At 43.4% G+C, this 14479-nt stretch overlaps 1 protein-coding gene across 2 annotated transcripts in view; it reads left to right on the forward strand.

The window, feature by feature from the left end:
• TRIM44 (tripartite motif containing 44) overlaps positions 1-14479 on the forward strand; it is a 109996-nt gene that overhangs the window by 75760 nt on the left and 19757 nt on the right. The window contains exon 5 of one of the 2 annotated variants that reach the window (XM_055549315.1): positions 11583-11751. The exons of the other annotated variant lie outside the window; for it this stretch is intronic. Coding sequence (XP_055405290.1) covers positions 11583-11616 — 34 coding nt within the window. The 3' untranslated portion in view covers positions 11617-11751. Of the gene's footprint in view, positions 1-11582; positions 11752-14479 lie in introns of those variants that run through there. 2 annotated transcript variants of the gene reach the window in all.

Consider the following 14479-nt stretch of genomic DNA (forward strand, 5'->3'; position numbering starts at 1 on the left):
TACTGTAGCTTTAGAAATCTCGGCACTATTAATTGGGTCTCCACTAACAAAACTAATACCTTGATTATAGTTTAGTTCCTGAAGTCTCTGCTCTCCTTGTTTGAAAATATAACACAGACCCACTATATTAACTGGGTCTCCACTAACAAAAGTAGTACCTTGATCACAGTTTAGCTCCTGAAGTCTCTGCTCTCCTTGTTTGAAAGTGGAGAATACAGTGAACACGTGACAGCGTGGTCTTCAGCAGAACCCTTTCAGCGTCACCTCACACTTGGTAACGGCTTCTTGTCCCCCTCCCTCAGCTTTGCCCGTAGGAAAACGCAGCTGTGAAAGAGGGTGCCAGCTTATTATGCATCATAAGTATTGCATCAAAGCCGAGTTGCCATCAACCAGTGTCTGCCTACCCCATAAACTTTGTTTCCAGGAAACTGGGTTCCCTCTTATATCCTGATATTTTTAGCCACTTCACCCAAAATGCTGGATTCAGTGCTCTTTTCATATGGTCATTTTAGTTAAATGACTACTTTGAAATGTCAGTATTAAATTAATGGTACAGTCTAAGTTCCCAAAGATGAGAGTTGTACTTAATTGTTTGAGGTTTTTAACCTCCTTCTTATCTTCCACTACAGCCAGTGTTTTGAAATATAACGTTTTAACAAGCAGGTGTTTAAATTCTGACATGATTTTGGTACCTTTTTAAAAACTAAAATTACAGGCCAATTCAGTTGAAATGGTTAAATGCAATTTGCGTGCATAGTTGTAACCCCACTTGATTCTTTACAAAATTTTTAAAATCTTAATTATTGTTTCTAGGAAGTCTCCCAGGAGGCAAAGCTAATGAGCCTTGAATTATTCCATCAGTGTGTATGTCAGACACTGTGTGAGGCGCAACAGGGTTAGAGAATGAGCCACGGGCCCTACTCTTAAAGCACTTGTAGTTCGATTGAGAAATGAAGCTCATGGGCAAAGAATTCTAACACACTGGTATGAGAACCCACATAGAGAGACGTGCTAAGTGCTGTGGGAAGTAGACTAAAAAGTGGCTAATTCTTCCTGGGAAATCAGGGAAGATTTCCCAGGTGTTGACCCATTTGAACCAGTGGCCTGAACTGAGCTATTCAGCAGTAAGTTAATTGATGGAGATTAGAGAATGGGCATCATAATTGTACGTTCACGTTCTGGTAGTGACAAGGGAATTTTGAACTGTGGCGCACGAGGGAAAAGTATGTACTATATCACTATTTAAGTCCTTTGTCAGCATTGTGCTTTATTTTATAAGAAGAGAGCTTTGCCAACATTTATCCTTCTGGTTTTAGAAAGAGCATAGGCATATGGAAGTAAACTTGGCATATTTTGAGGAGCCATGATTTAGAGTTTTGAAGTTTCAATAGTTCATTCTCTTCTTCTCTTTCTCTGCCATCTAAAAGAAAGAGATTTAATTTCTTTTTAACTGTTTCCAATTTTTTTAAATTGTTCTCTGTTATAACTATGGCTCCTGTTTCTCGTTGTATTAACCAGAGACTCTTTGATTGTAAGGAACAGAAATCTACCCCAACTAGTTCAGATAACACAGTGGGATATGGAAAAGATATGGTACATTTCTCACAGGACCCAATCAAAGGAAGCGTTTCTGTACCTGGTGGGCGTAAGCATGGAAAATGGTTAAGACCAAAAGTTGCTCTCGCAGTCTCTGCTCTTTCTTTCTCTTTCTTCTTCCTTCCTGCTTCACCCTCCACCCCACAGAGCAGACTTTCTGTTTGCTTTGTCTCTCCTCTTTCCCTATAATCTCAGCTTGTTCTGGCAGCACTTTGGTCCCTGCTATATAGCAGTTTTCTGATGCAGAATTCAACATTGCTTCACCACAGTCTTGAGAGAAAATCTAGCCAGTTCATGTCTATTAATTAGCTACCCTTGAGTTAGGTGGTCCTGCCTGTCTCGTCAGTTACTGTAGAAGGGGGGTGAGGGTGGGGGGTGGGGAGTCATGTGGTTTGTAGGGCTTTTCTTCCCCCAGGTAGGGACAGGACAGAAGGGTGAATTGAAAAAGGTAAGCAAAAATTGAACAATATTCTGCTATGCGCCCCTAGACAAGTAAACTGGTATGTAATCAAAGATGACAATTTAATTTTTCTTAACAGTTTTTTTATAGTTAGACAGCAGAGTGCCCTTAAGTGCCTGTACCTAGTGTCTATTGCAGAACAATTTCATTTCTTATACACTTAGCATTTCACAGATAAACAGAAGATGCACACTCAACCAGCATGTGACTCCTAACAGCACCCCTGTTTCTCATTTGCTGTTGCCTCTGAAAGGTCAGGGTGTATGAGAAAAACCATGAATTTTAAGTCACATGGAGTTACTTACATTTCTTGCTAACTTAGTGGCCATAAACTAGTTCCAACCTCTTAGATTCTGTTTTCTGATTCACAAAATGGGGCTGACTTGAACCTCCCCAGCCGCTCTAGACGCTTGTGAGAAACATGATAAAATGCGCGTCGAATGAGTTTGTGAATAGTAAAACACTGTACTGATGAGTTCAGTTATTAATCGATTATGTTAGTGGTGGCAACAAAGATAGTTTTTTTGGTTGATACTTAGCATGAGTTACTGAGGGATTAGACCCTCTGGCATCTGCTCATCTAAGGCAGGGCATGCATGGTTTTCTGCAGGACTTGTAAACACACCAGGTTTCTGCTTTTACATCTCTCTGGGCTGTCGTCGCGCACTTGGAGTTCCTCGGATGAAAGGGATAATGGAAGCTCACAGGTGCGCTGCTCCTCCATCAGCGTGCGCGTCATCATGCCTCCTGTTCACGACAGGGAGCCTTCTGCTTTGCTCATTTGTGAGCTGGAACTATTTTAATCATCGTAATGGTATTAAGTGGGCTGTTATCTGGGTGCTTCTTTTAATTATATGATGGTAAGAGAAAAACAAGGATCACAAATTATTCCCTTTTGCAAATAAGTAAAAGATGCTGAATTATTTATTGAAGTTCACTCAGCTAGTAAGTCAAAGAGCTAGGATTCAGCCCAGTTCTGTTTGACTCTAGTTCCCACATTTTCCCCACTATGCCTTACTGCCGCCAGATCTTAAAGAGTCTACATGTTTAATTTCTACCTGGGCTCTTCAGACCCCAAAAGGATCTATGAAGGTAGAAATAAAAGTCTATGAACTATTTTCAGTATTTCAAAAATTGTAGTGAGAAATCTTACATTTAACTGCAACAGAGCAGAATTATGTTAACTTTTTTCACCCCATGGTGACCTAATTTGTCAGTTATTGATTATTTAATTCACACAAGAAAACTAATTAAATATTCAAAAATTTTGTATGTTAGACAAAGAGTTTCAAATTCTGAAGCCTTTGGAGGGTACATGGGGGCCCTTGATGGTGAAAAGATTATGAAATGCAGCCTAATCCCCAAACTGCAAACTCATGGGTCATCAGCCAGCCAAATCTAGCCCAGAGGCGTTCTGTTTGCCTCATAAAGTATTTTTTCCAACTGAGCAGCATTTAAAAGTTGAAAGATTTCACATCAAAAAGCAGATTTTTTTTCAGCTTCATTTGAAAATTCAGAATTTTTAGCAGTGTTGAATCTGTATTCACCCATGACATTGACCGGCTGGCTCCTTAGAAGGGGTATGCACTTTGCGGTTTACCAGACTCCACCTGGCCCAGTTTGCTTGCCTCATTCATTCATGTTACCTATGGGGAGTTGACTCGTGGGAAAAGACTCTGATGCTGGGAGGGATTGGGGGCAGGAGGAGAAGGGGACGACAGAGGATGAGATGGCTGGATGGCATCACTGACTTGATGGACGTGAGTTTGAGTGAACTCCGGGAGTTGGTGATGGACAGGGAGGCCTGGAGTGCTGTGATTCATGGGGTCGCAAAGAGTCAGACAAGACTGAGCGACTGAATTGAACTGATGGGGCCCTTATAAGCATTGGAATCTCTGATGCCCAGGCTCATCCAGTCTCCTTATTTTGTTGCTTAGTTATAAAGTTAAACCCATCCCCTAGTGGTAGTCACACACACATTTTGTACCCTATAGAGTTTGTGTGTTGGGCTTCTTCTTAAGGTCTTTTCGTGCACACTTGTCTATTTGGCTCTATTGTATCTTTGAGAACAGGAGTCACATTCTCATTATTGTTTAAGGGGTTGGGAATGCAAAGAAGAGTAAGACAGAGTTCCTGAGAAAGGTCAAGTAGTCTAGCATTGTTTCTTTTTAATTCATGAAAGTATCTAGGACCCTAATAAGTACCAAGTGCCTTTTCAAGACCTACTTGCTAGAGTATTGTGAAACAGAATGGGGTTGGTGTTGGTGTCAGAAAGACCTAGGTTAAAGTTCTGGTCACCATTAATTGTCCATGTAAGCAATTTACGTAAACTCCTGGGTTTCAACTCTCTTGTCTGTAAAATGGGTATAATTTTAATGCCTGTGGGGTGAAATGAAGATCGAATGATCTGATGCTCATAAAGGTTAGGCATAGTGCTTACCATTTAATAACTTTGAGAATATGGTAACTCTTAGGGTTAAACATGCAATTGGCACTAAGTTAATGCTTGTTGAATTAACAAATGAACAGGTAGAAAAAATTAAGTGTAAGGATTTAAATGTGTTTAAACCAGTAAATATCTATCAAAGAAGAGGTCACCAGAAGTGTGTCTAGCAGGCCTGGAGACCACAAATTTTTGATGGCTTTGAATGTCTGATTTTGATGAGACTACAGTAAGCACATGCTGTGGCAGAATCAGCACCCATAGCTCTTTAAGCAGATGGATAAGCTTACCTCTGTGGGATAACATCGGCCTCTGTTTAACGCAGGTTGATGTAAGGTTGAGAAGAGAGGAATGCATTTCTAATAAACTTGCGAAGTAGACTCATGCTCAGTGTTTTCAGAACATCCTCAGGACTTCACAGCTGGCCCGTGGGCTAGCCTCCATGATGCAGCAGGTTGACATTATCTCCATGAAGGATTGTTGCGGTTGCTAAGGTGACTGCTAGAAGCGGGGAAAGCGTTAGCCGACTTTCCCGATTTTCCCAGGGCTCCTGGACTGCTTCCTCCTTTTACAGCCTCAAAGGCCAGGCGGAGGGGAACAGACTTACTCACCACGTGCCTGCTGTCTCATTTAATTGTTACACTGATCCGCTGAAGCGGTTCACCATTCAGATGACAAACTGAAGCTCAGCGAGATCGAGGGACGTGTTCCAGTTAGGACAGTAGCAGAACCAAAACTCTGGCTCTTTCCATATCTCCACGGAGCGTCCCACAACCGACCTCTCCCTCCTAAGGATTCCTCTTGGCCCTCAACCCCATCCTCATCCTCACTCCCAAAGGGAAACTCAAGTAAAGGCTACCAAAGTGGATTTCCTGGGTAAATACACGCCCACTCTCTTCTTACTCATTTTCAACACATGTTTATTAAACACCTCTATTATGCCAGGCACAGCTCTTACGACTAAAGATACATGATGAACAAGACAGGTGCGATCCCTTCCCTGTTGGAATATAATTCTGGTGAGAAGAGATAGACAAAAAAAAAACTAGTAAACCATTAAATGAAGAAAATAATTTCAGATAGCAGTGTTAGAAAGGAAATGAAAAAGGGTGACTTGATAGAAGGGGGTTGGGGAGGCGAAGCTGCTAAAGATAAGGTGTTCAAAGAGGGGCTAAGGAGGTCACTTTTGAGCTGAAACCTGACTGAACAAAGGGGCCAGCCAAGCAAAAATGGGCATGTGAGCATTAGAGGCAAAGGGATCGGGAGTTCAGACTCGAGGCTGGCCGCTGGTGACCGTCACAGCAGGCCACTTCACCTTTTAGACTTTTTGAAAATATAACATGCCTCATAATGGAACACGTTTCTGATTTATAATCTGAATCATAATATTACGTTATTCGGCATTACTCTTTTTCTTGGTATTCTGCAATGGGTTAAATGTGGCTTCAAGAAGGCTATGATCTCTACAAGTCATGGAGACAAGCTGGCTTTATCCACAAAGAGAGGACATGAGAGTTTACATGTATTTCCTTCTAGAGAACCACATACCACAGGCTGAGCCTGAGGACCTCACATTGTATGTTCGAGGATGGCAAGGACCCAGGTATGGCAGAGTCAGACAGGCGCTCCCAGAAACCCAGTCACACAGGGAGAACTCAGATACCTAGGATGCAGGCTGCTGGGGGGGGGCGGTGAACATTTATTTTGGTTCTATATAGCATTATTCCCAGGATACCTTTGGTTATCACAGGATAACCAGGATAGCCTGGTTACCAGAAGGAAGGAAATAAAATTCTTTTTGTAGGTAAGTATGGACTCAGTCAATACACAGCAAAAAATAGTTTAGGAGGTAGGAATAGGGGACTGTCATGAACTCAAACTAGAATCAAGTGGGGTGACCTAAAGCAATAAATCACTGCCTAGACCTAACATAGGCTGTCCCAACCCAGATACCCCAAAAGTAATAACAGGAATTAGAAAGCTATTTGCAGTATCTCAAAAATCTGGATGGACAATGAGACTACACAGGCTCTCACTTACTTCTCATGTCCTTTCAGGTCATGCTTTTGTTGGTTTGTTCAGTATTTCAATAAATCCTTAATGAGTTATTTCTGTGTGCCAGGTATTAATGACAAGTGCTACGAAATTTTTTAAGTGGGTAAAATAGGGATCCTTGTTGTTGAGACATTTAAAGCATCTGGTGGAGCAAAGAGATGAGGAGATGGCTCATTACAAAGCAGTGGAACATGTGCTGGTCCGGGTGCTATGGAGTGCTTTGAGAAGCCCAGAGGGCAGGAGAAAGGCAAGCCATAGGGCCTTGGAGAGCTTCCTAGAGGAGACATTACTAAACCTAAGTTTAAAGGACATAGATAAATTAGCCAGATGGGTCCAAGGGAATGAAGTTCTTGGCAGAGGAAGGATCATGTACTTATATATAGGGCTTTTAATTCTCCAGAGTACTTAATGCATTGTATCAGAATTGTGTTCAGCTTTGAGTAAGAGAAGACTCTGGTATCAGTAGCTTAAGCAAACAGAGGTTTATTTGTTTCACATAATAAGTCTGGAGGGAGGTGAGTGCTGGCATTGGTTCAGTGGCTAATGATGACCGTACTGCCATGTTCCTCTGAAACTCCCTGGGCTTTTCCTTCGTGCTTGTTGCCTTAAGATTGAAAAAGGGCAGCAGCTCTGGGTGTCTTATCCATGTTCAAGCATGAAGAAGGGCCACGTCTGCATTAATCAGAAAAGTGAATGCTTTTTTCCAGCAAACAGCCCCCCGACTTATCCTTCTATGTCAGAGGCTTGAACTGGGCTCCGTGTCCCCATCCCCCACTGCAGTACAGGCTTGGTATGCAGATATTTAACCCTTCCTCACCCCAGAGTAGAAAGCAGCAGGGAGAGCGAGTTGAGAAGGACTAAATTCAGCCAATCAATAGTATCTTGCCAAACTTCCCATTTCACTTGCTCTTTGTAATAAGCTCACACAGTAGGAAGAGCCAGTGTTATTAGCTCCACTTTGCAGAAGAAACTGAGATTTGGAGAGCTAGATGGTGCCTGAAATCACAGAGTTGAACATTTATTTAGTGATAACAAAAAAGAAAACGGAGAGCTAATGTTGACATATGCTTATTACACACCAGACTCTAGCTGAGCACTTAACATATGGTCTCTCCTTTCCTCCTCATGCAGTGCTTGAGGTCTATCTCCTCTTGTTAGAAATGAGTAGTCCAGGTATGGACATAACCAAGGGCATATTGACGTGCTTGCCCAGGATCACAAAGCTAGCATACAACAGAGCCAGGATTCAGACCTCAGTTCTCCAGAGTGTCAGCCTGATGCCCTTCTTGCCTCTGCTACCTTGAAACTCTCATAACTTTCTCCCTATGAACCCAGTGAATATACCAGCTCACTGACATTGCCCAGAGCCCTTGAAGCCACCTCATCCCAAGCCCCTCTTACTCCTAATTTATTTGACCCACTCCTGTTTCTTCATTATTGCTTTATGGACACGGAATCCAGCAACACATTATGTCAAATGTCCTGCCATTATGAATGCATTTCCTTTCATTGTAATAGCACCAACCATAATGAGTACATTCTGGATCCGTGCAGATGTCACTGGTGTTTTCAATGCTCCATTCTAATTTATGTTGGGAAATGAATACTTAAAGTATTGCCCAGGCTCCCATTACTCCAGAGAAAATGAGGGCCGCCCTGTGTGTGTGCATATGTTTTTGCATTCATGCAGCAGATAGGATGTTTGGGTCAGAATGAATTGTGTGCCTGAAGTAGGAGTCTGTCTCTTTCCTGGAAGGGCACATTGGAAGTAATGTGCTGTGAACATCAGCAAACCTATGCAAGCAGGTTTCCTAAGGGATAGAAGGGCCTACCCAGTGGGCATAAATTATAGTCAGACATTGTTAGAAAGGCAGAGAGAGAGCCTTGCTGATTGAGGGGTCCACGTTTGGGGGTACCCCCAAGATCTTCTTGACCTCGTGTGTATAGCCAGCAAGGTTGATGTGCTTGGTAGAAGCCAATCTCATCAGTCAGCACACACCATCACAGCCTTTTTGATATTGAGGGTAAATAGTGAGACAGGCCCACCAGGGAGCAGAATGTGCTCAGTTTGGAATTAATTATGTGACCTGATCTTTATGGTAAGAGTCTGTCTATGAAATAGAGGGATGGTAATAGTCACAGAGTCTGAAATGCCCAATAGTAGTAGAACGTTGCCTTTATGGAGAGAGGCTGGGGCAGGCCTCCCCTATATTTGAAACAATTTGTGGACCAAGAAGTGCTAGACATTTAGCCTGCTGTCTGCAGGGGGTTCTTACGGTGATGTTTTTAGGTATATCTGAATGATGCTAGAGCTGAAACTCCAGTACTTTGGACACCTCATGTGAAGAGTTGACTCATTGGAAAAGACTCTGATGCTGAGAGGGATTGGGGGCAGGAGGAGAAGGGGACGACAGAGGATGAGATGGCTGGATGGCATCACCGACTCGATGGACGTGAGTTTGAGTGAACTCCGGGAGTTGGTGATGGACAGGGAGGCCTGGTGAGCTGCGATTCATGGGGTTGCAAAGAGTCGGACACAACTGAGTGACTGAACTGAACTGAACTGATACCAAACATATCCTTTCCAAGGCTTGGGATCTCAGCAGTTATAGGGTACCTGGAAGATAACCTGTCAGGCCCAATATTGTGAATCCCCATTCAAAGGTTCTAGGAATTTTAAAGGAGGTGATGTGGTGGTTTACAGAATGTATGAGTACCCTACATTTCTATAAAATCCTATGTTTTTATACTGCACCTTTTTCAGCGAAATCTTTTAGATATTCGGGAATTGCCTGTTAATAAAAATTGGCCACTCTGACTGCAAGGCAAATTAAAGAAGAAATAGAGGTTGCAAACTGAATTTAGAATGGGTAATGGGTTTGGGCATGCGTGTTTGTATACACATATGCAAAATGCAAATATTGGGGGGGGTCTGGAAATGTTTGGTTTTGCCTTTAATAAAAAAAGGGGCAAGCATGACTCTAAAATTTGGCTGGGGGGGGGCGCAAAATTTGTTTCTAGTCTCTAAGTAATCTTAAATCTCACTAGATTTTTATTGCTGAAAATCTATCAAAAAATGAGGCTGTGGAATTTTAATATCTATCCTTTCCTGTTTCATAGGGAGTACTTTTCCCTCTGAGTCTCTGGAGCCTTAATTTTTATACAATTAGTCACCTGACTCTTCTGTCAATACCTGAAAGACAGACTTGAGAGAACTGGTTTCCCCAAATCTACCTACCAGTATAAGCCCAGTTAAGACCAGTGCAGTACTCAAAGAAGTTATTGCTCTTCCCTTCATGCCACAAAGCTACTTGAACTTGTCCTACACTGAAAAGTCTATTTTACAGGAAGTTCTGTAGAACCAAATATACTGTTTGGGGGTTTAATTAAAACACAAATGAATCTAGCTCTGAGTTGAATCTCTTGCGTCTCAAAGTCTCCATTCTTGCAAATTCAAACAACTGGAATGGCTTGCTGTATCCTCGAAAAGAAAAGGAGTCGAACAGTAAGGGAAAGATTGTTCATCATTTCCTCGGGGCAGTGATATAAAGCAGTTTACTTTTGCCCCGCGACAGGGTTTAGTCTTGCTTCAACCTGGAAAGCCTTTCTGAAAGGGGTGCAGGAATGAGGATGCAGATGGAAGCTGCCTCCTGCGCCAGTGGCTTCAGGTTTCCATGGTCTTCGAGCAAGATGCAGTTTACCACCCGCTTAGAGTCAGAAGTACCAGAGAGTAAAACCCACAGAGAAATCTAGGTCTTTGTGGCCCTGTTGGGGTCAGAGTGAGGAGCAGGAGCTAGGACACAGTATCAGCCTGATTCTCCTTCAGTTCACTGCTCCCTGCTCGACTAAGCTGGCTGGCAAGCCAGGGAAGCAGCCTAAACTGCCCTCCCGAGGAGTTGCCCATCTTACGAGAGTTCCTCAGGTAAATGTGCCTTCAGGGGACTGTATAACTAAAAGCAGAGCTATTTGCATTAATTCATCCTATACATGTCTTTTGCCTCCTAAAGTGCTCAAGGCTCCTGCCGTATATATATATATATATATATATATATATATATATATATATATACATATATATATAACATAAGTTTCTAGTCTCTAAGTAGCTGTACTTACAGTCTGCTCTAAGATGATTGATGGGCTTCCCTGGTGGCTTAGTGGTAAAGAACCCACCTGCCAATGCAGGAGGTGCAGGTTGGAGCCCTGGGTCTGGAAGATCCCCTGGAGGAGGAAATGACAACCCACTCCAGTATTCTTGCCTGAAAAATCCCACAGATAAAGGAGACTGGCAGACTACTGTCCATGGGGTCCCAGAAAAGTCGGACAGGACTTAGCGACTGAACAACAAAGATGACTGAACAGATAGGGAGAAGACCAGCACCCAGGAGAATATGACTGTGTTTCCTGAACTCAAATTGTCTGTGCTTCCACTGCCATTCTTTTGTAATAGTTGTTCTTGGGTATGAAACAAACTCAAGATTTAAAAAAATTTCTGAATAATAAATAGTATCTACTGAATGGGAACTAATTGAAGCTAAACCTATGTATTTTCCAAAACGGTCTGAAATAAAAACAAATTGCAATAATAGCTGTCATTAAGTATTTACCTTGTGCCAGATATTATATTAAGGATTCTAATAAGGTGTCTTATTTAGACTTCACAACTGCTCAATTATAAAGGTTTTGTTGAACCCGTTTTACAGATGAGGATACCAAACTCAAAGAGGACAGTGACCTGGGCTACACTGCCTGCTGGTCTCAGATCCCAGTCCTTCTCCTCTAGGTGGTCATTGACACCTAGAAGAGGGAAGAACGCGTCTATCAGAGACTCAGTGAGCCCACTTATGATAGATAGGTTTGCTCTTCTTTTAAATGGATCCCAGGAAGGGCCACTGTGCTCTACAGACCCCACACCACACGCTGATACCTGATTAACCCAGGAGTAACTCAGAGCAGGTAGGTCAGAATGAGGCAGCCCTGGCAAAGAGTCACAGCTCACATTTCTTTCTTTTTTTTTTTTTTTGGTAGGAAGAACATTGGCTTTGCAGTCAGACAAACTTGAACTCCAAACATGATCGAGCCACTGACTTCTCTGAACGTCAGTTTACACATCTGTAAAATGGGGAATCAAAATGTCTTCTTCACAAAGATGCAGTCCAAATTGGATGAGAGACTATATATAAATACCTATTATAATACATGCCATTGATTAATTTTTAAGAAATACAAAGTTGCTTAAAATTTCATTTTATTCTATCAGCAAAAGGTTTCCCAGGCACCCTGAAATGTTTTGGCCTTAGCAGTTAAATGGTTGAAAAATGCAGTGTTCTGCGTTTCCCAAAGGAGGGCCCCTTCTTTAGAACCAGTTTTGCTTTTTCTGGCCTGTTTTTCCCTCCAAGGCAGGAGGTGGGCTGCTGCTTTCCTTTCTGCCCTCCTTATCCCATCCCTCCCCAAAGTATTCTCTCACCTCCCACTTGTGATTTCCTTAAGTGCTTTTAACAGTCGCTTGACACTGGAAGGATATTCTCAGGAGGCATGCAACCTGTAATCGCTGCTTGTTGCTGACGTGACCTTGTGGCTGACCTCTGAGAAGGCAGTGGGGACTGGAGGATGCAGCCAGGCTCTGCTCCGCCAAAGCAAGATGATGGGTCCCAGAGCACCTGGGAGGCAGCAGGAGGCACGGCTCCAGATGCCTTCCCACCTTGGCTCCCCCTGTCCAGCGTGTCTGGAGGTATAATCAGGAGAGAATTGTGGGATGGGTAAGGTTCCATTGTTCTTAAACAACACCAATCCCAAACGAAATGAAATCAGAGAGAAGGAGCGCAGTACGGCTGGAAGTACGTTTCCGCAGTGTGCGTGTTAGCCCTGCGAGAGGCGTGCAGTGCGGCTGGAAGTACGTTTCCGCAGTGTGCGTGTTAGCCCTGCGAGAGGCGTGCAGCGCCCTTAGGAGCCTCCTGCCATCACTAGAGCCATGGTCCGCCCCCCCCCAGGGTGGGGGTCTAGACTGCCTCCTACTTTTCTTAATCTTCTAATTCCTATTCTCTTCACCAAGGGAAAGGTGATTGAGGTATAGGAAATGGAGGGAAAATGCAAAGCCCTTACCTCCATTTCACAACTCTTAGACACAACACTGCTCATCAGATTTCTGATAAGTCACAATATATGCCTTTGAGAGGCTGCCAGCTGTCCAGAGGAGGAACAGGCAAGCATCCTACCAGGTTAATAGCACCACAAGAGATACCTGTAGTGGAGGGGGTCAATGCCAGGGAAGTGGATTTCACATTAAGTACTTCATCCCCATCTTTGTGACTCTTGAACTTTTTAGGCACTTTGCCCCAAATCACACAGCTTAGATGGCCTAAAGAGGCTTCCAGTGCCCACCGTGTTCACAGCCCCCTCCTGAACACTTCAGTCCTATTCACCTTGTACTCTACTTCCTAGCCCTTGTGGACCTTCTGAAGTTTGGGCTTTATAATGAATGATCCTGTTTATAGACATGGTTCACTGCTCCAGCTGCCACTCTGCCCCTTCAGTGCCTTGCCTCCATGGCAATTTTCATGCATATTCTCTTAACTAGGCTGCTTTTAGCTTGCCTGGTCTTATCCACCCGCCCTCAGGATCCTGTATTTCTACCACTCCACCATGATCTGTGGAACTGCTAAGTTCCCCAGGGCCCTACAGACAGGACCCAGACCCTGAGAGTCTGAGGGGGAATGATGAGTAGTCTCTGTAGGCTGGAGTCTCTGTAGGGCTTCCCAGGTAGCGCTGTGGTAAAGAATCCACCTGCAGTGTGGGAGATGCTCACGATGTGTGTTTGATGCCTGGGTCAGGAAGATCCCCCGGAGGGGGAAATGGCAACCTGCTCCAGTATACTTGCCTGGACAATCCCATGGACAGAGGTCCATGGGGACAGTCCATGGGGTCGCAAAAAGCTGGATATGATGAGCACACACACATGTAGGCTGGAGGGTCAGCACAGCCTCGTGAAACACGTGGACTTGAAGGCTGGTATGATCTGAGTAGGGCAAGAGAAAGGATATCGATACTGCAGGCTGGAGCAAGAGAAGGCCTTGTTATGACTTGTTAACAGCTGTTAAAACCATCAGTGTGAAGGAGGAGTTTAGAACTGGAGCTGCCACAGAGATTTAAGGATTATCTGTGGATTTCAATGCTATTACTGTTCTTTACCAGAGGGGAGGGGAGGGGGAGTTGGAATGAAAGGGAGAAAATAAAGCCTCTAGTATGGAGTTATGTCAGATTCGTGTAGTCATTCTACTCTCCTCCTCTAGACGTGTTTCACATTCCTGTGCTGGAGGCTCATCAGAGAGTCTCGTTTTGACCCCTGGCAAGAGTGCCCTTTACAGTTACCCTGCGACTATTCATGCCATTTAAAATAAATCAGAGCTAAGTGGGTGATCATGTTGTCCTCCTTGTAGACCAGTGGTTCCGGCCTTTGTTGCTGGGTTCCTGCAGTTAATCTAGTGCCATTTCAAGACACTGGTCTTCCCATCCTCCTCCATGGGCCAGAGGAGGCATCTGAGTAGCCACCAGAGTCCTTTGTCCCACCGGGCTCCGAGCACTGTCAGAAATCAGACTTAGATCATAACAACAATAGCAAAGTCTAATTATGCGAGGCAAAGGATGTGTTAACTAACCTTACTATGTGAAACATTCCACAATATACACATGTATCAAATCGTCACATTGTATACCTTAAATGACACAATAGCCTGTGTCTGTGATGTCTGTAATAGAGATCAGGAAAGCTGGTGAAATGAAATCAGACTTCAGAGAGATGGGAGAAGCCATGTGAGAAGGAATAGAGCTTTCTCTTTCCATAGGTCAAGTAGTTTCATAGACTTTTCTTAAACTCTTATATACAGAATTCTCATCTTTTTATTCTTTTCTTTCTTTTTTATATATAT

The sequence above is a fragment of the Bubalus kerabau genome, chromosome 15 (genome assembly GCF_029407905.1).
Source record: "Bubalus kerabau isolate K-KA32 ecotype Philippines breed swamp buffalo chromosome 15, PCC_UOA_SB_1v2, whole genome shotgun sequence".
Lineage (NCBI taxonomy): Eukaryota > Metazoa > Chordata > Mammalia > Artiodactyla > Bovidae > Bubalus > Bubalus kerabau.